The following is a 27,834-nucleotide window of genomic DNA, read 5'->3' as shown; positions in this document are numbered from 1 at the left end:
ATTAGCAGTGCTAGAACACATGATAAAAAATAAAATACATTTAAATTCAGGAAAAGAAAAAAGAACAGTGGTAATGAAACCATTTTATTGAATCTTCCAGTAGAGACTTGATATTCATGGAATAAAACTGCTTTCTGGTAATACTAAATCAGCAAAAACAGCAAAACACAAAAAATAAAACAAAAAATACAGGGGACCATTCTGTAAAAGTGTAGTTACATGAAAGAAAACCTTTTCAAAGTTAAAATACAAAAGTTAAAATTAATTCAGTCTTGTACAGCATTTATAAAGTTGCCAGGGATTTCTACGCATAAAAAACAGAATTCAATCAAAAATCTACACTTTTGAAAATGATATTTTATAGGGCTGCCATTTATTCTGTGCAGAAATAATCACAGCCGTCTGTTCAAATCTTTTTAAAAAACTTGGCTACCAAACTCTCAAGCAGAACTAGATTTGATAGTCACTTAGCAATCACTCTGAGCTGCAACTCAGGGAAAACAGCATGAAAAATGAAAAGCATTGTCACTGCAGGAATGAACATCAGCTGTATGATGTGTGTTGGGGCATCTGCAGCTGTGCTCATTTCTGTCATCACATTATTAACTACCTGCAACCCCCTGCATGCTAACCTAGCCCAACTACATTTCCAAGAGGATTTTCGCAGGAATTTCACTAATGTGGAATACATCTAACACTACTTTAAGTCAGTTGAACACTTGGAAGATTGATACACAAGTAGAGAAAGATTATGAACACTGAGTTCAACACCACTGCCTCCGCTTATTGGGAGTTCCCTTAAATGGGACAGTTTTCACAAGTAACCAAGGGGCTTCTTCAAAGTTATTTCCTAGCCCCATCTGTGCAATTTTCTGACCCTACAACAGAACATAGTTATGTGGGTGGGATTTTACACTAAACATTTTTACAAATATTGACATAATAGAATAGTAAGCTAATAAATTGACAAAATAGGGACTAAGATTTGATTATTATTTTTAAATTGGTCACCTTCCATCTCCTCCCCCAGCTCCTTATCATCAATGTAACAACCCATTAACCTGCTTGGGTATACAATGGAATACTGCAACGTAAACTAGGAACAAAGAGAAATTCTCAAGACCAGCGTAGATACTTGTAAGGAGTATGATGGTCTGATTATTACAGTTGGTCACAAAGATCAAGTATCTTCCAGTTGCCCACACATCCCCGTGTCATTATGCAATGTGCCCAATTCAGACATCCTTCAAGTAAAATGTACCCCCCCCACCACCCCAAAAAAACCCAACCCAGCCTTTTGAAATCCAACACTTGTTTTCAACTGTGTCAGGCGCGGAAGCAGTTTTGTCTAGGACACTGATGAAATGGGGTTATGGGGGGATCCCATCTGCGTGAGAACTTTATCCAGCCACTGCAGGGGACCATGCAAATGAACCTCAATCCAGCACGGGGTGCTCGTGACATCCTGACGGTGGTATTCAGCTCCCCAGCCCTGGAAAACAACGACAAATAGTCACTGAGCCGCCCAAAGTCCAAAAAAGCAACTGCAGACAACAAATAACATTTACTGCATTATGTACAAAACAAATAAAAAAGCCAACATTTATCTATCCACTAATCTTATCTTTATCCATCCTCACTTAATAAAGCAATTTCAACTCGCATTCAATGTTATATTCCCAGTACTTCGGATGAGCGCTTCCTAGTAGTGTTTTTTCCTCAAACTGGCTCAGTCTTTTGGAAGAGACATTCAATAAACATGGATTCTTTTAGCAAAGGACGTTGCAGAAGAAATGGTCAGTGCGCTGGTGATCCTTTCATCTTGGTAGAAAGTGTTGAATGACTGATGATTAGAGTTTCGCGCTTGACAGGCAAGGCAAATTCTGATGCAGTGAAGGAATTTAAATGCACTGCTTCTCTCTTATATTGGATAAATGGTCCAAAGGTAAAGCAGACCGGAGAAACCAACAAACATTCTGTCTTATAATGTAACAAGTCACGCTGGACGTGCTGAAAAAGTGCAACTTGAGCAGAAGACTCAAGATATTTTGTTTCTGCATTTTGTGTAAGTCTTAAAGACAAATTAAGATATTCTTAGGTTAAAACAGATTTCAAATTGGTTTGTCCAGGAGAAAAGTAAGCACTGTACTCAAGAAAAGAAAATTGTGCTCGATACCTGTAGAAAGGTGAACATGGAATTCCAGTCAGGTGCAATATTATTAACAGTCAGAGAACATTAAAAAGCACGTAGGAGGTCAGCCTCATTTTAAAGCAGAAGGCAGTTATAATTGGTTAATAAGAGGCATAAGATGGGTTCTAGATGTGAGTAATAAAATTCACGGATCCAGAAGTTTCAAAAACATTTGTAAAGCAATTCAAATAAGTTATGTTTCTCAAAAATGGGAAAAAATCATACTTCTTGGATTAATTTACAGCACTTTAAGACATGGATATATGGACAGGAATTTTAAATGATCCTTGTGATGTCAAGTATGAGGCTGACTCTCTTCTGTAGTGCCCAAGTGAATTTGCTAAAGAGAGGCAATTCAGCCCAACTTGCTCATTTGGCAGTTAAGTAGCTAAATGAAACGAATTTGTCCAGCTGTTTTATGAACTGCAGGGAATCTTTATGTTCTCCTCGTGTTTGGAGGGTTACTGCCAGGTGCTCCGGTTTTCATTCACAGTCCAAAAACATACTGGTAGGTTAATTGGTTTTTGGGAAAACTGGGCCTGGTGCGAGTTTGTGTTTGTCCGTGAATCTGCTGTGTGGATGTACCCTGCCTTGCACCCCATTGCTTGCCGGGATAAACTCCAGCTGCCCCATGACCCTGAATTGGAAGAAGCAGTTAGAAAATGGATGGCTGTTTTTTTAAAGTACCCTTTTGTGGGGTAGAGACCAAAACAGAACACGACATACTGTTATAAATAAAACTGCCCTCTTCATTTAATTTACGTGTTTTATAATGAGCACTTAGCAACTTAAAATGTGTTTATCTTTTAACACAAATAAGACATATGTGTGATATATTAAGAAATGCAAACCGCGTTTTAAAAAAATCAAAACTCAGATCTACAGTATGTCACCCCAACTACAAGATAGTGATTTGAGACAACTGTTTAGACAGCAGCTCATTAACTTAAAAATGAACTAAGTTTGTGTTCTTTAGGTATTAATAAAAATAAAAGTAATTGTAAATGGAGACGTTCCCTAATCCCCAGACTAAGAAAGCAGGTTGTGTTAAAAAGGAGCAAATTAATTTTTAATGTCATAAGAAAACCCACTAGTTGTTTATGCTGATTTTACACTTCTGTATTTCAACACATTCCACTTGAAACTAAATATGCAGATCTTATAAGCTCTCATGCTAGCACTGCATTTCTTTCAACAAAAACAAATCCAGTTATGTCACAAAACATTTCAGTTATGCGTAAATACCGTGGGGTTCTGTTATTTATAAAATTGCACAAATGAAATGAAAGTAGATTAAACTTTCAAATGGTGAAATGATAGTTTGTTTCCATTATTTACTGTTTGTGAATTTGGCATGAGAACATTGTAAATAAATTCCGAGAACAAAAATGCCAGTACCCGTTAAGATATTCAGCACAAATAACATGGCCTCACTACTGTACAATCCAGGCGTCATCAAGAGTCAAGTACTTCAGTCTCCAAGCTGTATTTACAAGACCCAGTCACAAGCTGCTCAGCAGTGTCAGTCTGAAAGAAGAGGGTATTCTAAGGACGCTGCAGACCACCTTTAACCAGTGCCTTTCAAACAATCTACAGCTCAGCATTGGACATTCGAAGAATAAAAGACAATGATTTCAAAAGGGGTAAAACCAGAGCCTTGACCTTTTTTTTTAGCTTTCCCTGTACTGCAAGGTTTCTAACCTACCTTCACAAAGCTCATGCGAATGGTGCACATCTTCGTGAGCTCGTAGACGGCCTCAAAGCCATGGTTGACAGACTGGGCCAAGAGTTCTGCAAACTCCTGGTTGTTAAAAATCTTCAGGCTGCAGCCGCTGGGGATCTTGCACACTGTGGTTGGGTGGAAACCATGATGGTAGTTGCAGTTTCGACTCTGCACAAAAATGCTGCTGTCACTGAGGCACTCAGCATATACTTCACCTCCGACGTAATACAGATGAACTCCTAAGGAAAAACAATGCATACCAAAAAATGAAGCCCAGTGAAAGAAGACATCACAGCTACGATCAACTACCTAGCAGCAATATTTATTTTCTGGTGTGTAAAAAGTTCAATAAACAGTCACAGCAACATGGTTTTTTGAAAGAATTAGACTATTAAAAATTCATAAGGGAATCCACTGGCTTGTTTTCTCAGCTGTTCCAAGTTCACGTCCTTAACATATCCAAGAGATACTGCTACTATAATTTTACTGCTGCAAGAACTGAAGGCTGAATAACATCAAAGGGGACTACTGAACATGCGTTTTTACAGGTCTATAAAAGTATTTGAAATAATTAGGAATTCCAATAAATATATTATGAGCATCAATGTTTTGCTCAAAGCTCATAGTTTTGCTCATTAGTGCATTTGATATAAATATGATAACTATTTTGGATGTTAAGTAGCCAAACTTGCCCTTTAACAATCTGTAATTCACATCGATCAGAATCTTCAAAAACTCAATGCAAGGTGTACCTGTATGTGAACAATCAATATAAGGCACTGTGGTAGATAATCCTTCACATTCACCAACCAAACCCAACTGACTTCTTGTCCTCATTAATTTCATGTGTTCCTCTCTGCACATCCACAAAGGTACACGGCTACACTTTTTATACTACGGGATTACCATTGCAAAAAAGAGTTTTCTGCATAAGACAGTAAAAATGGTTTCACAGATAACAGATGGGCTCAAAACATCCGAGACTGTTGCACAGCGGTGTATAAAGTGATCAAACGAGGCGTCCTCGCTGAAGTACCTTTTCCAATGTGCCGCCTAGTGTTCTCAATGGTGGAGTTGCGGTTCACGTTGGATAGGAGCCCGAGGCAAAACCGGTTCCTGTTGTTCGAGGGATCAGTGAAGCCGTCCACCAGCACGCTTGTGGAGGAGGCGTGAAAGGCCTCTCCCACGCGATTGTTGAGCTCGTAGTAGACAATAGAGCACCAGTGTTTGGGCTCCTCATAGGCCACTGGCTGAACATCTGCAGAGGAAATACAAAGTCAAAGGGCTTCGGAAAGTAACAAAGAGCCTGTGTCACGGCCACAGTGCCCCGACAATTACAGTAAACCTTTCTACACCCTGTTTTTAAAAAACTCTTCCCCAACTCCTAAAATTGTGCTCCTTTCCAGTTATCGCACCTTTGCTTCAATTAGCAGTTCAATTCCGTTTACTATTGAATCTATTAAAGGATTTACCCTTACTCACAATTACTCATTTTGTAAAGAAGACATATGCATATTTAAGCAATAATAAACAAAATATCGAGGATGTTAAAATATTAAATATTACTTTTTTTAAATGCCATTTAGTACAGAAATTAGGAATCAAATTAACAGTGAAGTCTTGCACACAGCTATTAAAAAGGGAAAATTAGTCAGTATATCTTTGTTTTTCTACAATACTGATTTTAGAATCCAATCAGCAATAATCTGAAATGGTGAAGTCTCTCTAAAATACACCCCAGGTTTATAGGAAATGTCCCACACTGATGAGCTAAAAACAGAATATTTTTGGTCTTGAACAGAATGACTACAAGGTGACTGGATTTAAACCTTCAAAATCGTCACAAAAACTGACAAAGACAACCATCAGGCCTCTTCAGAATCAGAGAAACATGTACCAGAGAACAGAAGAAGATTTAAGACTCAGAACAGGGAGTAAGGAGCTGTGGGTGTGTGGAACAAGCTGCTCAGCCAAATGGCCCCTTCTCGTATGTGACTTTTGTTTGCGCTTATGATCTCAAATGCGCAACATAGAAAGATCAGCCGTTCTTAAACTTTTGAAAAAGATTTTGCATATTTTAAGTAAATATCAAGGACTAAACGATGCCCACTTTTTGGTTTGACAGAAGAGATGCCAGCTGGCCAGTGTCCTAGAATAAATTATGTTTATCTTGTGCATATTTCTTGCAAACATCCTTTACAATGCATCGTGAGCAGGTGTGTTTTGTCTCTCCATTCCCAGAAAAGGCCAACAATGGAAACTACCGTACTACACAGGATGCAGCTTGTTAAATCTAATCTCTGAAGCCAACTTCCACCAACAAGTTCAACATTTGCGCAAGTTCCTTTGATACCCATGACTGCAATTTGTTGACATATTTTACAAGAATATAACAGTTTGCAGCATAATTGTTTAAACATAACTTTTCACACAGGCATGCACCACAATGAGGAGGTATGACACTGAAAAAAAGCCCACTACCCACTTCTTATGCAAAAATGCAAAATTTTCAATGTTATAATGTGGGTAAACATGTCATGATCCATACAGACAGCATTTTCATTTAAAAAAATAAATAAAAAAAACTTCATCCTTGACATTTTAGCTTAAAAGACTCATTTTAACTCAATGCAATGCATCTTTCAGCATGTCATTTCACACGGTCTGTGAACAGACCCTGGTGATGTGTCCATAGGGATGAACACACTTCAAACACAGATCTCCATGATATACCAAAGGATCTTGTAAAGTCTGATATTACGATGGTTCCTAAACACACTTAATTTAGCTTGCAAAGCAGTAGAGGTGCAAACATATGCACAAGACCTTTTTATTTAGGTCTAATTCAATATAATTAATCTAATTAATTGTAATTAGGGAATCAAGACTATTTACTATGTGCAAAGCTGGCATCAGCCAAATGTTCCAAGAGCTACTAAGACACAAAGCTAAAAAAATGTTGTCCTCAACATTAGGCATTTATCCTGAAATTATTCAAACATCACCCCAGTTACTTTAATTCAAACATATTTCCATCACTTAAATGTATTATTCAATTAAAATAATACCTCTAATGTACATATTGTCTGAATTATGCTAAAATAAAATATTGGTTCCGCAGTTTGCAATTTCACTTTCATTTTGAAATTAAAAATATTAATTCCAATCACTTTAATGCAATTTTGTAAAGGCCAATATCAAAACTACAGCATTTTTTGGTGGCAATATATTTAAAGGATATGCAACACGTACAGAAAATCTTGCAGTTCCAAGTGAATTCTTAACTGAAGACAAGCATGTCGGCTCTCACCAGATCGCAGACACCTGGGCTATCAAGTCATGTCCATCAAGAGGCCATTAGCCCTAGTTTGAATGGTGCGGTGAACCACGCTAACTGGACAGCGCTTGTGGTTTTAACAACCAGTACCATAACAAGAACAGAAGCCCAGCTTTACTCAGCGTAACACCAGAAGCTACTCAGTAACCGGTTTTGTTTCATTCTGTGATTGTTGTTTCTGACCAGTCGAGCTTAATTACGCTGATCTAAAAGCGTGCAGCTCAGCACAGCAGCGCTGCCCTGTTTCCAGTGCTCTGTTGTGGTTACCTGGCCTGTTGTTGATTTCAAGTGGCAGGGGAGGAACCAGTAAATTAGATGTGTCCATAGGCTGGGAGCAATCCTGCGTCATCTGATCCTCGGGGGGCATGTACGCAGGTGGCGGAGTTTCAGCTGAAAGGAGAAGAAAAGTCGGTTCATTCAGATTGGAGGTACTCCTTACACTACAGGCGGCCCATTGCCTCCAGCATCAGGTCACGTCCGAACTGCAAGGCCGGGCCACGTTCAGTACAGCAGCTCACCGCCTCCCCAGTCACAGCATCAGAAATGAGCTTGAGAAAGCCAGACAGGAGGTGACCCAGGCGTGCCCCTGAGGGGCGAAGAGGGTCGAAGGGCCCGCGCTCACCTGGCATCTGGAAGGGGCTGCCGGGGTCGGAGCTGCCCGGCGAGTGCGGGAAGGTGCCGCTGCTGCCGCTGCCCGGCGAGTTGGGGTAGCTGCTGTTGGGGGAGTGAGGGAAGGGGTGGCTGTTGGCCGGGGGAAAGGAGTCGGGGAAGGTGGCGTTGTGCGGCATGTGGGGCTCGTTCTGGACCGGGTTGCGGAACCGCGGCAGGAGGCTGTGCTTCGCGTTGAACTCGCTATTTCTGGGTACCAGGACAGGGGGGAGCACTGAAAGACAGGGAGGGAGAGACAAAAACAATAACTAAGCTATTACTCACGCCATCCGTTAAACTACATCGCGATTGCGCACGGGATCTTTTAAACATCACTGAAGGAGTGCTGGAAACGCATTACAAGCGGCGGGTTTATCCAGGAACAGGAACGTTCCCGAGAAGAGAAACGCATATACTTGTTATTTATACAGAGCTGTACAGAAAACAAAATGCACTCTTCTGATACAATACAGTATGTGACCCCAGGAGCGCTTCCCTCAGATTGTCTGTGTGTCAATAAGCCCCTGAGACCAGCTGGCTGGAAAGAGTGCGAATCTGAGCCAGGACAAGCGGGGCGCTTTAATTACTGCATTAAAAATGTCCCTGTCTCCGAGCTGGCAGCAGATGCTCTGAATTTTTGGAATTACAGCTTATACATTGTTATTTCAAAGGCATTTTGCCTCCATGCCAAAAAATCTGTTCTGAAACAACATCTTCATTGTGTTCTCTTTTGTTTTTTTTTTAAACTTCTGCAAAACATTCTACAAATAAAAAAGTGAAATATATTGCACGAAGCTGAGAAAAAGTTTTTGAGGCATTTCCCTTTCATGAAGAAAGAGATCTAAAAAAAATTAAACTTCAAAGTTGTAAACAGGTCAGGGCTTGTCTGTTTTAATTCAAACGGTCTTGAAAAATAACTTTACTAACTGTGCCTGCCTGATGTTTCCTGAAAGGCTTTAGCAACTTATCTGGCAGGGATTTTGCTCCTTTCAGAAAAAAAAAGTGCCACTATACTATGGAGTGAAGGCTTTTGTAAATTTCGAGTAGCGCATGGGAGAATACGAATCACAAACGACTTGTTTTACTAGATGCAATGCCAATTTAAGTGCTCGAGTCACATTTGCAAAAAGCAAAGGTGAGTTAAGCTACAGTATGTAAATGATTACAGTCTATGTAGTGTATTATGTCTGTAACAATCAAGGCGCCAAGAGTCGACACACAGGGAGAAAAGATTAGCATTTAACTTACAACAGAAAACTAGGATTTTTATGGAAAATAATTAGTTGAGGGTGGTAGGATATTATACAACCGTATTAACTGAACAAATTCACAACATGTCCAACAGAGGGTAAATTACCCTTTAAAGACATGGAACAATTCATTCCAAATCTAATAGAAATGTATAAATGAAATTATTGTGAACAAAAATGACAAAAGTTTTTTTGAGGGGGGAAAATTTACTTCACCTGATGAGGTTCTTTGATTTTGTGGCACTCCGCAGTCATAAGATAAGATCACTTAATTGACCACATACAATTTTTTGTATTAGGGATTTTCGTATACCCCAACCTGCTCTCCCTGAGACACACAGACAGGGAGAGAAGCTTGGGGTCAGAGCGCAGGGTCAGCCATTTACATGGCGTCCCTGGAGCAGTTGGGGTTAAGGGCCTTGCTCGGGGGCCCAACGGAGTAGGATTCCTCTGCCGGCCGCGGGATACGAACCGGCAACCTTCCAGCCACAGGCGCAGATCCTCAGCCACAGAGCCTCATACAAGTGTTTCACTTTTGCAATCGGTATGCAGAAGAAAATCCCAGTGAGCTCCTCTCCACTTTGCTTAGGATGCAGGGCTTACTGTGCCAGGTACACCAACCACCACATGCTCACACTGGCGAAGCACCCTAAACGCAGTGATGAAAGTCTAAACTGCTAGCACTCCACGATGCAACTAACTTTTTACCACAATGCACAAGTTGTCCACATTTTTAGCAATTTTAAGCTCCTGAAGATTTTTTTTTTTTAAATCACAGTTCGGGCAACATGAAAATCCTGTTCAAGGTCAGATCCGAATAGGACCTTCCTTCCAGAGACGTATTCGAGGGCTCTCTGGCCTGGTGCTGTCAGCAATGAAGACCGCATTGCGTCTCTCTCTGCAGCTCCAGCTGGAGGCTCTCAGGAGGTGGTGTGAGGTTTCAGGGCACATGCAGGTCAGGGTAGTGTCCCATACAGCAGTGGCAAACAAAGGGCTGCCTTGCTGGCCGAACCGCTGAGCCTACACAGCACTCTTCTAGCTCCAGCTGCCGAGGGCTCCCAAACACGCACACACACAGCAACACAAAACAGCAAACATTACAACCTAATTGGGATGCTTAGGCAGTCAAATACTAAAGAAAATGAAGAGTGTAAAAACGCTCACCTGAAAACACCCAGTGGCCATAAATAAAAACAGAGGAAGGATTTCCTCTCATTTTTAACTTTCAGCATATCTAATCCTGTTTCTCGTAGTTAACTAATCTGAAGATGCCATTCAGCTGTTAATTAAAAGAAGCCAGGGTGACGGCTTCAACAACATGGCTGGACAGCTTGTTCTAGACTCCCACCACTGTCAGATCTGAAAGAGGTCTGCTGGGCTGACTGTCAGTGCCTTTGAGGATTTTGAATCTTTACATCAGGATCCCCTGTAGTCTTCCCTGCGCAAGACTAAAAAGCTTCAAGATTTTACCATGTCTAAAAAAGATGTTTGTTTAAGCCCAAGGTACTGAATGTACCTGGTTGCTCTTCTCTGGACTAATTCCAGAGCAGCAACAATTTTTTGTAACATAGTAACTAAAACTGTACTCAATGTTCTAAATGAGGTCTTACTAGTGTATTGCAGTACTTTAACATAAGCTCCATTGATCCGAATTACCTGCTTTTAACTATGTATCCTAACATTGGTTGCTTCCCCATAGCATTTAGAAGATTTAACCGATGTGTCAGCAATCAAATATTTGCAGAAGTAATTTCTTCAAGCTCAGCATATCCCATTTTGGACATAGTTTATGTCTTTGCCTCTAATGCTCTGCAATTGTCAACACTAAACATAATTTGCTGGACTGCCCAACCTTGAAATCTACCTGACTTTTTGTGCATTTCCCATGTTAGCTACCCTCATATTTCGGCATTGTCTGCAAACTTGACTAGTTTCTTAACAATACTAGAAATGAACCTTCCTCTTCAATGAACTCTTCCCCCCCAGAAAAGTATCTTCTATGTCTATAAGAGTTAAGGCAGATGACGAACAGCATCAGATGGGCACTGATCACAATCATTAAAAAAGAGGGACTTGTTTTTTTATTAAAGAAGAACTTTAAGATTTCACTCCCTTTTCCTTCCATTTATAAAAGAACAAATTATACCAGTCATAACACTGGAAAATTATAATTGCTGGCCTTGAAAGATTCGTTTGTTTTTTTTCTTGTTTCTTGGCTGGCAAGAGAGGGACCTTAGGCACTGTTAGGCTTTGATCAGTTTGCTGGTTCAAAACACTGCCAGACTCCACATATACCCGCACAGTGCAGCTCTTGTAATGTGAGCCTCCAAGCATCACTGTTTTCCTCCTTGCTTTCTTTGTACAGGACAGCAGGAAAGAGCTAAAAGACAGGCAGGTGCTGGGGGTCTTGCTGAGATCTGGGAGAGTACACAAAATGTAAACCGAGCACCACTCTTTCCTACAATTGTGTGGGCAGGCAGGCCAGATGACAAACTTCCTACTCCACTCTTCGCTCTTCCTCAAAGCAGCAGCATGTTCTCTGCAGCCTGCTGCACAGAGCATGCCCAAGACAAAGCTCTTAGTCTCCACGGCTGGAATTTCCTGCTCACGCTCTTACAGAACCCCCTCCCCAGCTCTCTCAATGCAGCTGTTTCTGTCTTGTCAGCTGACCCCGCTCTTCTGCTTACTCAACAAAAAAGCATTTGATGGCTTTCTTGCCTAGGAAAAGAAAACTTCTTTTAATTTAGGATTAATGGACCCACACAGTACACTCTCTTAGTTTCTAACTGTACTGAAAGAAACAATCGACTACTAAGTGGCAGGATTTCCAACAGTAAAACAAAATCATTTCTCATACATCTGGTTTCCAAAAGATAAGCACCTGGTTGACTGAACTGGGATATCAAAGACAAAAAGGATTAAACATCTGCCCAACTCCTGGGAAAAGAAAGTTTATCAGGAGGATTAAGATATACTAACACATGGTCTGATAATCCAGGTTTTCTAACACGATTATGTTCATTCTTGCGTAGGCTAATTTTTGGCAAGCTTTTTGCTTTAATTCAGCTGCAAGATGAAGTACAAAGATGAGTAGGCAGACTAGCAAAGTCGAGGAAAAAAAACTCAAAGGCAAGAAATGAATTTAAAAAATGTTGGTCTCAAAGTAAAAAAAGTATATAAAACATATGAATCCTTTCATATGGGAATTATACAAGAAAAACATTTTACCTGCATGTATTTAAAAATGTATTAGATAGACTTTTAAAAGAACATACACTAGCATTTATCTGATGATATTTAAAAGGTGCTTTTCTTGACCATTCCAATTGATTCCTCTTGCGTTTGGTATATAAAACAGCACTGCCAGCTTGCTGTACCGATCATGATCCAACTCGATTCGTATTTACAATGTGAGTGCTTATTATGGACTATATGTAAACTTCCCACATAATGCAGGAAAGTTAAAGAATTCATAAAACAAAACACCTGCAATTATGAATCATACATTTGGAGAAAAATTGAGAAAAACTGAAAATTGTGAAACTGCACGTCCTGATATGACAGGTCTCACAGCTTATGGGCACGTATTTGACAGCTGTAACCAAGTATTTTGGTGATTTAAAAAGAAGATTGAAATTATAATTTAATGGTGGGCCATGTTACACTGTATTCTATAACAATAATTTCAATTAAAAAAGAAAATGGTCTGTAAATGATTCACGTGCTGTATTAATTGTGGAACAGAGCGCTGTCTATCCATCCATTTTCTAACAGCATCTTCCTATTCAGCGTCGTGGGGGAGCCAGAGCCTACCCCAGCAAGCAACAGGCTCACACAAGACAGGGTACACCCTGGACGGGACACACACACTCATTTAAGGGCCCACGTTCCCAGAAGCCAATGAACCTACCAGGATGTTTCTGGACTGCGAGAGCAAACCCACGCAAACACAGGGAGAACGAACTCCACACAGATCACGCCCCCCGTCTGGAACTGAACCCAGGGCCCCAGTCTGCAGGGCAGCGGTGCTGACCACTTTACAAACACACCGCCACAGTGTGATCTCAACGTACCGTTTTAGAGGCCATACGCTCAGCTGAAGACAAGGGACCCTGCAGAAGGGCTGAAGAGGAAACAGCAAAACCTGTCTCTTTGTGCTCCCGCGGAAAACCAGACTATTGCACTCTCAGAGCCTGGACAGGTTATATCGACAGTAAGTGGTAACTTCGGGAGGCTTGGAGGGACTGCGTGACTCCAGCCTCAACAACCACTTCCCAGATGGATCGATTGATAATGGGCAGTCATTATTTGAGACTAATTCATGAACTGTGGAAATTGTAATGCTTCTAATTGTATTGCTAGAATTTTATTCTTTGAAAGAGTTGTATACGTTGCTGTTATAAAGTTTATTGTCCTAAAATAAAAATCCCAAAAAAGGCAATACTTAAATAAGACCTCCTGTGGAACAAACATCGACTAAGCTGTTTGATCATGAATTGTTTTTCAACCGGAGCATTTACCCTGAATCCATAGTTCCACACAGAACACTGCCCATTTTAAAGGTCTAAAATCCCTCTCTCACTTCTCTGATCTCTTGTTTTAAGCAAACACAGGAGCAAAATTTGTATCTACCCAGCTGATCATTTTAAAGTAGAGCATCAAAACAGCAGAAAACTTCACTTCATGTACATTTTAAAAGGGATCAAGGAGAGCATCTTCCAAACACTTTGACATAATTATGCACTCCTAACCTTAAATCATCAATGCCACATTTAAGGAACCTACCAATCTGACTAAACATACCATACCAGAAGTCTGGTTTTGCACTGTATGACAGAAATATTACATTTCTAGTCTTAAAATTGCTACAATTCTAAAGCCCTTGTCTAAGAGGACATCTTTCACTGAGATCTAGAAGGGCAGGAACCCTAACCCTCCTGTATTTTGAATGGTCGATCATCTTTGTGGAGCCGCTGTATCCCCAATGCCCGTGGGGCGACAGAACCCTGTCCCTCGCGCATCTCGAAAGCCTCTCGGAGGACATCGGCCACCTACCGGGACTGTCCACGCGCTTGTAGTGGTAGGGGTTGATGCAGACCTCTTTCTGCTTGGAGCCGAAGGGGTACTCGCAGCACTCCAGGGCCTTCAGCTCGTGGTGGCTCTGCAGGTCGGGCCAGCGCCACACCCGGCAGTAGATGACGTGCGGCAGGCCCTTGCGGTGAGACACCTGCAGGCGGCCGTCCAGGGAGCGGGGGATGGTGACGCAGTTGCTGGGCTGCCCGGGGCAGCTGAGCGCCTTCTCCAGCTCCTCCATGGCCCCCTTCTTCTTCTTCAGCTTCTTCACCAGCGCGTCCACCGCCTTCTCGGCCCACTTCTCCTCCTCGTCCCCCTGCTTCCAGCCCAGCAGCCGTTTCACGGCCGGGCTGGTGAAGGAGAACAGGCTGGTCACGTTCATCTCTCCTGCCGCCTGCTGCCGACGCCACCACACTCCCACAGCCCGCAGGCGTCTGGAAACCACGGGGCCCCCTCGGTCCTTCAGGGGACTGACCGCTCCGTGCCTGGGGAAAACGGGGGCTCAGGAGTCGGATTCCGTCTTCAGGACGGCACCCAGTGCCTGCTGGATGCACCTGAAAAACACAGAAGCCGGGCTGATCATGAGCAGCCGCTCACAGGAAGAATGCTGTCCAAAAAAAAGAGCATTGATGGTCTTGGGCGAAAACAGTAGCACGCCCACCCGGAATGGAACCCAGCTCAGGAAGCAAAAGTTACAATTGGCAGAACATCCTGGTCTCGGGGAGGAATGATGTCATTTTAGTGCAGCTTCTTGGAACTGATGGGCTGAAGTCACGATGGTCAAGCTGCCTGTTACTGCTGCCGTGCTTGTACAGCGCCAGCACAGTCTACAGCCCAGCAGCCCGACAGCACCAGGGTCTGAAAACCAGAGCTCGGCCCCTCCTCGTCTCCAGCAGCCTTTTAAACAGGCTGTTTTAAGGTACAAGAAGGGATGTCAGAACTGCAAAACCTATTATTATTTCTCAGGCACTTCAAATTTTACCAAGGTGAACTATGAAGGCATATAGAAAATATTTGTCGTTAACCTAATTTGATATGCAATTACATTTTAATTGAGACTTATTGCTGCATGGCCACCTGCAATGTGCAAAATGAAAATTACGTTCATTTTTAATATTGTTCCCAAACAAAACTAAACAATTTGAGGCATTATAATATCACACACCCCCGCTCTTTGCAGTTTTACTGACACCTCCGTCTGGAAATCCCAACACAGTGAAATGTATTGGTTTCTCAATACTGTGATCACCCCGTCAACAGTTTGCGAATGATTAACAAAACGCTGGATATCGCTTGGGATCCTCCACAATGTGCAGTTGAGAGTCAAACCGAACTACAATGAACCAGGGACACTGCTTTTTAAAATTTCCAGAGCTCAGTTTTCCTCTTTTGACAATGACCACATGATTACCTATTCTTACAAATAAGGAAATACCAGATGTGCAATAAAGGAAATTAATATGGACCATTTTTACCACTTCCACTGTGGTCACTTGTCTTTTTTGGATGCGGAAGCTCCTCTATACTAGCAATTATGGTTACAGTGTGCTTAACCTGGCTCATACGTCTAAGGATATATTTTCATTCTGGAGACCTGAGCTTCTTTTAGTCGCAAATTCTCCTTTAAAACCAGTGTCAGGTGAAATTAAACTAGTACTGAAGGTTGTGTTCAACCACAGATTTTCCATGTGCACGAAAATATGAAAAACTATTTTAGAACAAAAATATTACTTCCTTCATGCTATTTATAGAAGTCATCAAAAAATAAGTTCCTCAGTCTACAGTGGGACCCCGCATTTCACATATCATTCTGATATTTAGAGTTGGGGTCATAAACGTTTTACTTTGGAGTCAGTTGGTAGACCTCTTACCACAAAACATTGTGGCACAAACTGAAAAAAGCAAATAAATCTGATTTTACCAAAAGTAAATGGACACCAGGAAAAATTGAAATTTTCAATTTAAACGCACGAATCCCTGAAGCATCCAATTTGACTTTATGCCCACAACGCTCAGAGAAGCATCTCCGAACGTTATCACTATAAACCTGATTTTTTTTCCCCAACATCTCAGAGAAAAATACCAAATTAAAATCTCCCTCTTTCCAGTTTCTAATTTTAACTTCTTTGTTACGCGGTCACTCGTCGGGCTGAGCTCCAAACATCAGCTTACGGTTTCTATCTATCTATGGCGAGACAAGCCCAGCTCCGCAGGCACACGGAGATGTTCTATTTAAAAACAGGTGCTGTTTACAACACACTGGAGAGGAGGCCATCGATATCACGAACCCCAGGCACAGGAAAGTTAAAAGTTACTCCTATATTTAGCCCCCCCCACCACTCCCACTGTTACAGCTAATTTAAAAATCAGGGGACCTTCTGCAACGGAAACACATCCATAACCAAGAGCAGCATCAAAGGAAACATCTTTACAGGAGATATCCTTCAAGAGGCCCGCACGCACGCCCATGCCCCTTTCCACATTGTTGTCCAACTCCTCTGGGAAGAGCAGGGGATTTATTTCTTTTTATTGCGGCAACACCGTCACTTCCTCCCCTCCGCCAGCTCCGAGCTCTCTACAGGTGGACCGCAGGAGCTGGATGAACAATCGGACGCACTGAGACTGCCTGGCCACTTCCTCGCTCCGTTCTTAACCCCTTCGTGGGGAGAAGGGCAGGAGAGGAGTCCCGCTCCTTCACTTCGGAACTGCAGCCAGGGGTCTGGATCAGACCACACTGGCTTCACTGTCCACTGCTGCGCACGTCTGCCTTAGGTTTCCCCACTGCAGATAATACAATCCACTGAAAAACAACAGCAAATTCATCTGCAAATGTAAAAGGATATCATTGTATTTTTATTTTTGTTTCTGTTATGTAGTTGTGGATGGGGAGGGTTTTAAAAACAGCTCCTGAAAAAAATCAACAAAAGACACATCTTTAAACAAGAACAATTCTGAACATTTCTTCCTGACTTCTACGAACTGTTCACACGGTGGAGAAGAAAAAATGTAGTTAAAACGGGTGATCCAGTTAGGTTTTGATTACACACTATTTCAGACAAAAGCCTCAATTTCCAAAAACGTGACGCAGCCCCGAAAATTTTGCAAAAAAAATCTTCATATAGAAATCCAAGTTCATAAACTTTTCACAATGTTTTCACAATCCTCAAAATGCTTAACCAGATTTGACTATTACTGACTTACAGAACATGCAACAAAACACTTGTCTTGCAACCTTCCCTAAGCTACATTAAAATTTCAATTCAGTTCTGTCAGAAGAGAAACAGATTAAATGAACAATACTAAAACGTTTCCTTAAAGAAGCCATGGCCAGTTGTTTGATCTCGATAAACTCTTGGACCGCAGCTGTGGGGGACTGCGTTACGACCTGCACAGAACAAGACAACACAGAGGACTTGAGCAATGGTCAAAAGCAGAGGATACGCATTAACCTCCCAGATTTCAGAAAAAAAAAACATTTTAAATATGATGTACCAAAGTGGCTTGTCTGGCAGCAACATTATCTGTTAACTGTGAATCAAAAGCAAATAACATTTTCCTTAAACAGACATGGCTTGCAATACCTGACAGCAGAAATCATGAACTTTAAAAAGGATTTTGAAATAAGTGCAGTGAGAACTGAAGCACTTTGAACCATTTGATTCCAGTTGATCACTATCTTGGCAAGGTTGATGTCTCTTTCTAATTTGAAAAACATCCCTCGACACGTTTTCAAATGTGAAATAATCCCCTTTGAAGCCTACACTCTACCTCCCTTTCCCTGCCAATGGCTTGATCCAATGGGCTATAAACTCAGACGGACAGATCAATGTGGGGCGCGAAAGCTGGACCTCCTGTAAAATAAGCAGAGAGCCTGTCCAAACATTATCTAGGGTAAAAAGAAAACATTTCTCATGGGACTATATTTCCCACAAAGTGAATTGCTGATCTTTCAAAGTCATTAACGGCCGTTCTTCTAATTTTCTGGCTGCTGTTAGTATCCAGTTGTGTCTCGGTGTATCACGCGGCTCCACGTGACCCACTGCTGCATTCTGACAATACAGGCCAACGTTCAGATCAAATGTCTGCCACTGCACAGAGATACTCCTCTCACTCTGGCCCTGGGGCCAAGCGCTTACTGGGTTTGCCAACGCCCCCAAAATACATGTAGAACAGGCACATTGACGGGCTGTGTTACATTTATCAGAGCCCAAAGTAAGAGCATTTGAGCACCCTAATTTACAGCAACCCCGCAGCGTTATTCACAGCGTCCTTCAACTACGCCACCTGTACAAGACACTGTGTGACACAGTTCTCCCCAGGCCACTCAGAGCTTCCCCATACCAACAAGTATGCTATTTGGAGGCCTCAAGAGCTGCTCTGCTCCAAATACTAACAGTGTAGGCAGAATAATGACACTCCACCCAAACTGCACTGTGTAGACAACTCACCCATCGCACAAATCAAGGAAAGCTTGTTTTCCAGCTAGTCTGACTGCCATGTTTGTGTTTCAATTTAGTTGAACCCAAAACCAGAAAAAAAACAGTACTGGCAGTACTTTGGTTCATTATCAGCTGTTATTTTCGCCAAGTACTTTTGGTTTTCCCCCCACACTTTTGATCAGCTCAGCAACATTCTGAACCTGACCCTGGCTAGGTAACTGTGTCAAAAACATTTTCATTCTCCTCCCACCGCTGTCCTTGTTCTTGGTATGGCACTCCAATACAGTGAGCGTATCAGCGCTTGCAAGGATACAGATTACAAGGCAGTCAGTGAGAGAACATTCTTGTTAAAATCCTTTTATCATTCTTGCGTGCGTGCCTGCCTGCCTCTCCTGTGCGTGTGTTTTGCGCGTGTTGTAGAGAGACATCTGAACTTGCAGAAGCTTCAGCCTTTTAACCTGGCTGTATCTGTTCCCTGAAACCAACCCCCAAATGTGTTTGAAGATAAGCGCAGCTGTTTGCCAGTGTGTGAAGAGTATTAAATATGAAACTGAATACAATCCATCCTTCATCCTAAGCCGAAACTTTTAACACCACTGTAAACACTCGACAAGAGTCCTGCTATAGTGGACCCCATTCCTGTTCTGTGAGTGCCACGGGAAACGCAGCTTTCCCCTCAAAATTCATCGTGCAGACTGATCAGATGCCTTTCGAACCCTGCGTCTCCCTTTCTCCGCGGCTGTGCTTCCTCTCTGCGGGTTAATTAATCTCTCAGCTCCCAGAGTCTAGGCCAAGTCATTTGAAAAAGCCCAATTGTCAATATAATGTCTAAGAACAGCAACAACCCAAACATCTGCTTTAAAAACTCCTGAGAAACAGTCCATCTAATGGAAACATGCGCACAAGAGCCTGTTCACTATGATAGTGCACACAGCCAGGGAGGGAAAACATACATCTGTTGAATGTGTGTCAGTACCAGAACCAGAGACATAGCTTACATATACAATAGATAGCAATCTCCAATATATTTTGAGAATGTTATTAAACCACATTCTAAAAAAAAAAATCACTTGAAAGTTTCAATGGTAAATGCAACATTTTCTCTTAAATCGGTGATAAGGGGAAAGTATGTTTTTACATGAAAATGTCTTCAGTGCCATGTCTTTTAACTTTAATGACATTTTGCAATGCCTTTCAGTCACTCTGAAAACAAGTGTGATAAATATAAAAAAAAACGTTTTTAGACATCAATAAAAAACAGATGTCATAAATATGATGTGTGTTTTCTTAATAACTTCACAATTCGTTACACTTTAACAATAACACCAAAGTAACTTTAAATGGTGCTTAACTACAGGTGATTTTTATAAAACACCAGCATTCAACATTCAAAGACAGTTGATGTGCAAGGAATGCTGGCTAAATACCCAATTCTTCCACAGCAGATACTAGATGAGTTTACAGTATAAACATTCTAATACTGCTTCAGCTTTGGAAATAGGAAATGTTCTCCACTCTTTCTATAACACCTCTGCAAACAAACCACACAGGTGTCCGATTTCTGCTTACAGCTTCTTAAAGAACAGTGTAAGGAACATGCTGATTAATATACCAAATTCAAATAACCATGGAGGAATATCATTCTAGTACCATGTGCCAGAGAAACAAGCTGGACATTTACACAAAAAATCCGTTTTTGAACAATTTAAGTCCAGCTAAAAAAACAGCCGCAGCAACACTGATGTGGACAAAAGATCACAAAAGGTAACTGAAGCTGGTGAGAAAATGATACATTTTTCTCATTTTCTGACATATAAAAAATACATCTGACATCTCATTTATTTAATTTCCTCAAGTTTAATTTTCAGATTCCAAAAGAATTTTCCCACAAACTGAGTCTAAGGACAACCACTATTAATGAAATGAAACGGGAACTGGAATAACTAAGTAGAGAGCTAAAATCAACTTTAAAAAAAAAGAGAAGAAATATCTTTGGCTCAAATATCGTTGAGTCTGTAGATATAGCAATTTAATCAGTGCCTACTCATTATTTAAAGCTCCGACCCTCTATAACTTATGAAAGCTAGGTACGTCAGGATGAATTTTAAACTATAACTCATGGAGTCCATTAATTAGTGAGATAGCACTTCATTCAGTGGCTTTCAATTTGTTATGGAATGACACTTAGGCAAGTCCAGAAGCAGATATATAGCTCAATATAGCCTACACCCAAAGACAAATTCAAACTGATTTGCAGAAGACCATATGGAACATAAGAATGGGAAAGGGTACTAATGCAAGAGGTGAAACTCTTAAGAACATAAAGTCAGTGCGCACAGGTCTCTGCAACAGGTCAAAGATTTAGTGTGCTCAACAGAGCTGGTGCACCTCTGGTTCAACAGCTTGGCCTACACATCAAATGAGCTCACTTCTGAACTGGTCTTAATTTACTGCCATGCCTGCGAGCACTATACAATATATCAGATGCAAGATCACCACTAAATGTTCAGACTAAGTAGAAAGGTTAAAATTGGTTAACTGATGAGACATTACACAGTGAGTGTCGTCTTACTGCTTACGTTATTGTGTCTTGAATCACCTCAAGTGTGTCAACTTTCGATTACATCTACACATATGGCCATACACTCAGGTTTCTGTGGTAGAAGAAAATATACTACACCATTAAAATATTTGCATCATGTTTATCGGAAGTTTCAAGAAGTGGTGAAATAAAGGCTATTTGTAAAACAAGGCTGTAAAATGGAAAAACTCACTTTGACTAAAAGAGTTTGAAACATAAACATCCTTAATAGGAAATCCAAATAAGGAAAAGAGGGTGGGGAAAGTGCTCATTCATTATATTATCTGGTAGACTATCTTGGCATGAACAACTTTTCTGAGCTTCCTCTTTTAATACAGATACCATTTTACCTTGAATGCTGAATTACAACTGATTTGTCATGACATGCAACTGGTACCATTCAGCAGGGAGAAAACCATCGTTCCACCCGTACGATTACTGCCAGGGGCAGAGGAGTCTGTCTTTGCATTGACATTTGCTTCTAAGCTGCAGCACCACGTGCCCTCATTAACCTCGGAAAGGAAGGCTATTAGGGTTAACAGAGTTTCCATGGAAAACACTTAAGCATATCAGATCTATGCACCATCTGAAATCAACCGTCTGTGCGTTTTGTAGCCGTTCCACAAAGCACTTTATCATCTAAGGAGAACAGGAGAAGATAAAAATACATTTCATCCCAGCGAATTTGAAGTGAACACTCCACCAGCCCGTATGCCATCACTAATGGGGTTTGAATCCTATGGCATTAAAATGGCATCGGTGTAAAAGAAAAACCGAACTGCAACAAGCGTTCTCCTTTGCAGGCTTCAGGATCGAGCCAGAGAGCTTTTATCCCCAGCCCAGGCGCCACCTACTTGCCAACGAGACTAGAGAGGCGTGGTCACCCGCCACACACGCCAGAGACGGAACCGACCCCTGACATGCAAGTGCTCTTCAAACGGTACGGCCACTTTACTCTGCTCTACGCGGCAAGTCGAAGGCTGGTAATCCGTTTAAAATGCCTGACAACCTTGCAAACGCACTGCAGGCACACAGATATTTCTCACCTGTCTTTTAATCGCCTGGGGGTTCACAGGGCAATAAAGAAAGAATCGCCCGATTGAAGTGCCTGGTTTAACTACCTGAGGTCTGTGCTGGGAAGACTTCAGAGCACAACTGCAATATCCCAGATCACACACACAATTATTTGAACAATAAGTGATATCAGCTGTTTCACAGATCGATGCTGAAAAAATTTGTAAGATCTGCCACTCCCTGTCCTAGAATGTCTAGCTGTATATTTTTTTAATGCTTTCAGCTATATATGAGTCAATTTTTATTTGTGTCTGCATCCGTTATGGTTAACCTTAACAAAGGTAAACGAAGAGGACCCCTACAGCGGCAGGAGGTTCCTGGGTTTCCCTCACATAATATACACCAACAGATGTGCAGGTGGACCTTAAAGGGCTGACAGGTCTCCTACAACTGTTGACCTGAAATACCAGGCAGCGACTAACTGAGGTCTGCGAAACAATGGGACATAGCTCAGGGGGATTCTCTCAAACTGCTTGCAATGAATCACATCACTTTCAATACCTGCTCATCCAATTCAGGGTCATGGTGACCTAGTCTATCCCAAGAAGCGCTGGGCGCAAGGCAGGATACAGTCTGGTTAGGATGCCAGTTCATCACAGGCCACACACAGACACACACAGACAGACACAGACAGACACCAGGGCCAATTTCACAGAAGCCAATTAACCTTTAAGTATGTCTGTGGACTACGGGAGGAAATAACATGGAAGAACATGAAACTCCACACAGACAGCACCCCGGGTTTGGAATTGAACCCAGGGTCGCAGCACTGCGAGGCAGCAATGCTAACAACTGCACTGTCGTGCTACTCTGTGCAAATGAATATTTAAAAGTACAATCCTCCAGCCACAAAAAAATACAAGATGCACATCTAAACAATTACCTTACAAAAGCACCTATTTGAATTCACCTGGCGAAGAGAGTCTATGTTTTTGCCACATTATTCCATGACATCCAGTCAGCATACTCATCAGGATTTCCTCAAAACAGAAACGCGATCTCCATCATTGTCACGTCAGTGGACATGGACAGGCCACACTCCACAGATTCAAGACCCACAACTCTTCTGAACTTCCAGATAAGGAAATCATTCCATTATCGGGCACAACCTCCCTCCTCCCCCCAAATACCACTCCAGGCCCTTTACAATAAGACGAGTGTACTTACACAGTAATGACTGTTCTGTGGAAGTCATTAAACACTTGGCTGCAAATTTAATTTATGTTATCAGCAACAATGATACTCTCCCTCTCACACAACAGCGTACACATTCCCTGCAGTACCACAGTTCAACACTCCAGACATCAGTGACGAAGAATGAGTTTACCGAAATATTTAGAAAAATATTTTCTGTATTTACACAAAGACTTACTTCCCTTTTCAAGGAAAAAAAACAGTCTCCTGCCAGAGGCTTGTGACTTCCTGGCCTGTTCATGTGCTCCAATGACCAAAGCTTAAGCTAATGGGCTCAGATCATACGACTCTGACAAGCTGACCCCCATGCCATCCCCATGTATCATTTTGCACAAGTTCTGAGCTGTAAATCAATTTAGGATCTCCTGCAGGTTGAAGAGGCAGTAATGATGCTCTCTCGCGTGTCTCTGGGGACCGTGCATTACACAGAACTTACAATATTTATAAAGGCTTGATGGTGTCTCCATTAGTCTCAGCACAAATGAGCTTCTCTCTGCCATCAGGCAGAAGCGCAGATGTTAGAAGCATGTTTAAGCCACAGAACTGATTTGTGTTACACTGCCTCTCCGCCATTTGTCTCACTGCTATGAAAGTGTTTACATGGAGCCTAGCTTAGTAAGCACCAATAACAAGAGCTAAAACTGTAAGCACATCATTATACGACCCTGCAACCCACAACAAGAACATCAGCCGATCCTTTCCAAATCTTCTCTGCACTGTGGGAAAAATAACACATCAACCCCCAAAAACAGGCTGGCAACTGAAACCTGACATTTGCCTCAGCACTGAGGGGAGTCCCCATGACCTGTAAAGTGTCCAGAAAAGCGCTATATAAGTGTAAGGAATTATTATTAGCACTGTTCCACTAGCAATGGGATGGCTGGAGCGTGTCTGTACTCCTAGATGTGGACTGTAGCACTGAAGCAAGGAGGAGGGGAATAGGGGAACCGTCATTCATTCAGCCAAATGGCTCTTCCTGCTGTCTGAGCTCATAAGGTACTGAGGTTAGTTAGGTTAGTATGTTACCCTCAAAAAGCACCTTCTTCCGAGACCTTTTACAACTGAGCTGTAATGAGTATCCCGATACTGAGGAAAGCCAGGTTTGCCATCCATGACGCTTTACATAATACTACAGTACACTAGCACATCATGCACTCTCAGCACTATAAAACAAATGCAGAACTGACTTCATTTCATGGGCACTTAAGTATACGGATAAAATTTCGCATTAAACCTCTTCCGACTGAATCTGGTCTTAGACCAGCAATAAATCTTGAAGTATCTCTTCCAAAGGAAAAAAAAATGAGGTTATCCTCGAGAGGTGTTAAGATTGTATTGGATAATTTCGACAAATTCCTATTTTTACAAGTAAGCAATTGCGATACTGCCTTTACAGCACGCCAAGAGAAGAACGGAACTTTATGAAACGCTATTTAAAGTATTCTACATACACAAGATCGTAATGGATGCATTGTTGTATAGTTTTGTGAAAATCACAGAAAAAAGGAGTCGACTGTGAACGTAAAAGGGGGCAGAGCACGTGAAACCTTAAAGGTTAACACCTTCCTGAATGAGGGCTGAAATGCTTTTCACATACATCAAAGAGAGGTGTTCACATCTCTAAGGACCTTACATGGACACTGAACACCTCCAGTCTCATCAAGAAGGCACAACAGCGGCTGTACTTCCTGAGAAGGCTGAAGAAAATACACCTACATCCACAGATCCTCACCAACTTCTACAGATGTACGGTGGAGAGCATACTGACCAGCTGCATCACAGTCTAGTACGGCAACTGCACCGCATCCAACCGTAAGGCACTACAGCGGGTGGTCAAAACTGCCCAACACATCATCGGCAGTGCCTTACCATCCATCCAGGAAATATACAACACCAGGAGTCTGAAAAAAGCCACCAAAATTATGCCTGACCCCACTCACCCCAGTCATAACTTGTTTGTTCCCCTACCATCTGGCAGAAGGTTCCGGTCACTCCAGTCGCACACAACTAGACTCCAAAATAGCTTCTTCCCCAGAGCTGTCAAGCTGGTGACGCCCCCACTCCCTCCCACCATATTATGATCTCTCCTAACGTCTTCCTGTACCCACAACGACTGTACTCCTACACCACTACACACACATGTAACTCGAAATTGTACTGTCCCCTCGATAGCCCAGTAAAACTGTAACGGGCATAATAATATTTAATATTTATTAATTAACCATACTATTTTTGCACTGTTCCAAGAATTACCTTGCACTGTTTTTGTCCTGTTAGATTTTCTCTGTTTGCGGAATTTTGCACAGTTTTGATTACTTGATAACATGTTATTTATGTTATGTTATTACATGTTACTGTTATTGCTATTGTGTAACTGTCTATTGTCTTATCTTCTGTCCTATTTATATACTGCACCTGAGTGACTAATGAGAAACACTTTTCATTATACTATGCACCTGTGTAAGTTTAATGACAATAAAGTTTAATTGAAGAGAAACATTTTTGAGCACGCAGAAACGTTCGCAGTATGTAGGAAGGTTCTGCACTCTGGTTTCGGAGTTGACATTCAGAATCCACAGCACCGCCGTGAACTCTGCAATCTGGGCACAAAACCACCTGCAGGCCGCCTTTCCCACACACTCCCCAGAAACTCAACCGGAATAATCTGGAAAATCACTCCAACTGATCACCATCATCAACCCAGAGAGATCACCCTAATAGAAAGGGGGCGAATACAGCAAAGCGCGCAGGTAAACAAAAACTTAAGGGAAGTCAGAAAACGTAAAACCAATGGTTATTTAATCCTTCAAGGGGTGCTAAAATGATGCAGCGAACGTATCTGAACTATTGGAAAACATAAAAAGGGTCTGCAAGTCTTTTTCCCCCACAGTGTACCTGCAGATTTGCTTTTACTCCTCGACAGAGAGAGAGCTGCCGCTAAAAAAAAAAAGCGCTCCCAGACGTCAAAGATGTACAGCAAAGAATCAAATCAAACGCAAGGACGAATGCCTGCCCTCTGGGTCATCCGATCTCTCAACGAAGACAGCGAGATGTGTTCCCGGGTCTTTGTGCGTCAAGAGCATCCCCGAAGCGTCTCGTGCCGGAGCGGGGACCCCTGCGCTCACACCCAGGCTGGGCGAGATGATCAAAGCCCTTTCCTCTTCGCGATTTCTTTTTTTTTCCCCCAATTCCAAGTGCCCGGGTTTTGTTTTTTTTTTTAACGATCTTTAACGGCATCGAATTGCACGCGAAGTCCACGAGCGCTTGGAAGCGCGCCCGAGCCCACTCGAGCCCCGGGAAACAGGGCGAGTTCGCCCGGATCCCGACCGGGTAATGACGTCAAGGCACCAAGACGACAATGGAAACGTTCAGACATCGCTTCTGACAGGTCCATACTACACTAAACTAAATCTACAGAGCATTCATAGGAGTCTTCATTTGCTTGTCTGCATTGTCACCCCACCCCACACACACACACACTTCTTGAAAATGTTCTGAAAGATTTTAATGAGCCGAGAAACTCGTGTGTCAATCCAAATGAAGAATCACCCTTATCCCTTTTACAGTTAGAATTAACTTTTCATCAGCTTGGCTAACAAAATCTAGCTAATTACACATTTGAATACCACAGAACTACCGAAAAAAACATAACCCAAAGAATCAATTCCAGTTTTCAAGCGAGGAAAAAGGGGGTTACAACGTTTCGGGCTGTCGTCTAATACAGACCCCAGCACGCTAAATACAGCAAACTAAACCTTAAACGGCAACACATTTCAACATCTGACAACTTCACATAATAACACACGACCACTGCCCCTGTACCAATAAACCAATTTTAAAAGCAGCATGTCGGCTGGCGAACGGCACTTCAAAACAAACGGATGACACGGGTTTAAAACGCAGTTACTGGCAAACCTGAGAATAAAGGTACGAGCTCTCGTTTCGGAGAGAGACAAGCGAAAAACACACATTTATTAACAGGGGTTAAATCTAAAAGCCAACTAAAAAGCAGAGTCCTCCAAAAAAAAAAAAGCCACTCACGTTAAACAAAAAAAGAGAGAGAAAAGTTTTCCGCGTCCCCACCGGTCGCAAGCGAGCACAGTCACGGCCGCCCGTCCGCGGCTCTTCAGCTCCGACACTGGGAAGAGCGAAACTTCTGCCGCCGCGCAGCTCGCGCGCACCGCTGCCTGGATTGATCTCGCTTCCCTGGCGTCAGCGAGTCGAGGACCACCGCACCCTCCGCGCCGCGCTCTGTATCATGCCGCGGGGCTGCGCGGCTAGGGGCCGTCTCAAAATAACCCGCCCCGCTCACCGGGGAAAATTG

General features: G+C 42.2%; 1 protein-coding gene across 2 annotated transcripts; it reads right to left on the bottom strand.

Annotated features, from left to right (window-relative positions):
• Positions 1 to 71: 71 nt before the first annotated feature.
• Positions 72 to 27,799, bottom strand: smad1 (SMAD family member 1). Of its 2 annotated transcripts, none has more exons than XM_088633128.1 (7): positions 27,552 to 27,799; positions 14,205 to 14,776; positions 7,874 to 8,134; positions 7,519 to 7,641; positions 4,951 to 5,172; positions 3,897 to 4,153; positions 72 to 1,492 (listed from the first exon to the last, which is right to left on the bottom strand). In XM_088633128.1, the coding sequence occupies exons 2-7, from the start codon at positions 14,602 to 14,604 to the stop codon at positions 1,349 to 1,351; spliced, it is 1,407 nt and encodes a 468-aa protein (XP_088489254.1). In that variant the 5' UTR covers positions 14,605 to 14,776; positions 27,552 to 27,799; the 3' UTR covers positions 72 to 1,348. The 2 variants fall into 2 exon arrangements, with proteins under 2 accessions (XP_088489254.1, XP_088489256.1); XM_088633130.1 differs by having other exon boundaries at positions 27,594 to 27,799.
• Between the last annotated feature and the right edge of the window lie 35 nt (positions 27,800 to 27,834).

Source organism: Lepisosteus platostomus, chromosome 1 (assembly GCF_059453375.1).
Source record: "Lepisosteus platostomus isolate fLepPlt1 chromosome 1, fLepPlt1.hap1, whole genome shotgun sequence".
Classification (NCBI taxonomy): Eukaryota; Metazoa; Chordata; class Actinopteri; order Semionotiformes; family Lepisosteidae; genus Lepisosteus; species Lepisosteus platostomus.
This window is presented reverse-complemented; position numbering and strand designations above follow the sequence as displayed.

What these genes read in the sequence shown, in the direction of transcription:
- smad1 (XM_088633128.1), bottom strand. Translation starts at nt 14,604, where the DNA reads ATGAACGTGACCAGCCTGTTCTCCTTCACCAGCCCGGCCGTGAAACGG. An exon ending in CAAGCGCGTGGACAGTCCCG is followed by an intron (nt 8,135 to 14,204) that starts GTAGGTGGCCGA and finishes CCTGTCTTTCAG; the next exon opens with TGCTCCCCCCTGTCCTGGTA. An exon ending in TTCGCATGAGCTTTGTGAAG is followed by an intron (nt 1,493 to 3,896) that starts GTAGGTTAGAAA and finishes GTTGTTTTCCAG; the next exon opens with GGCTGGGGAGCTGAATACCA.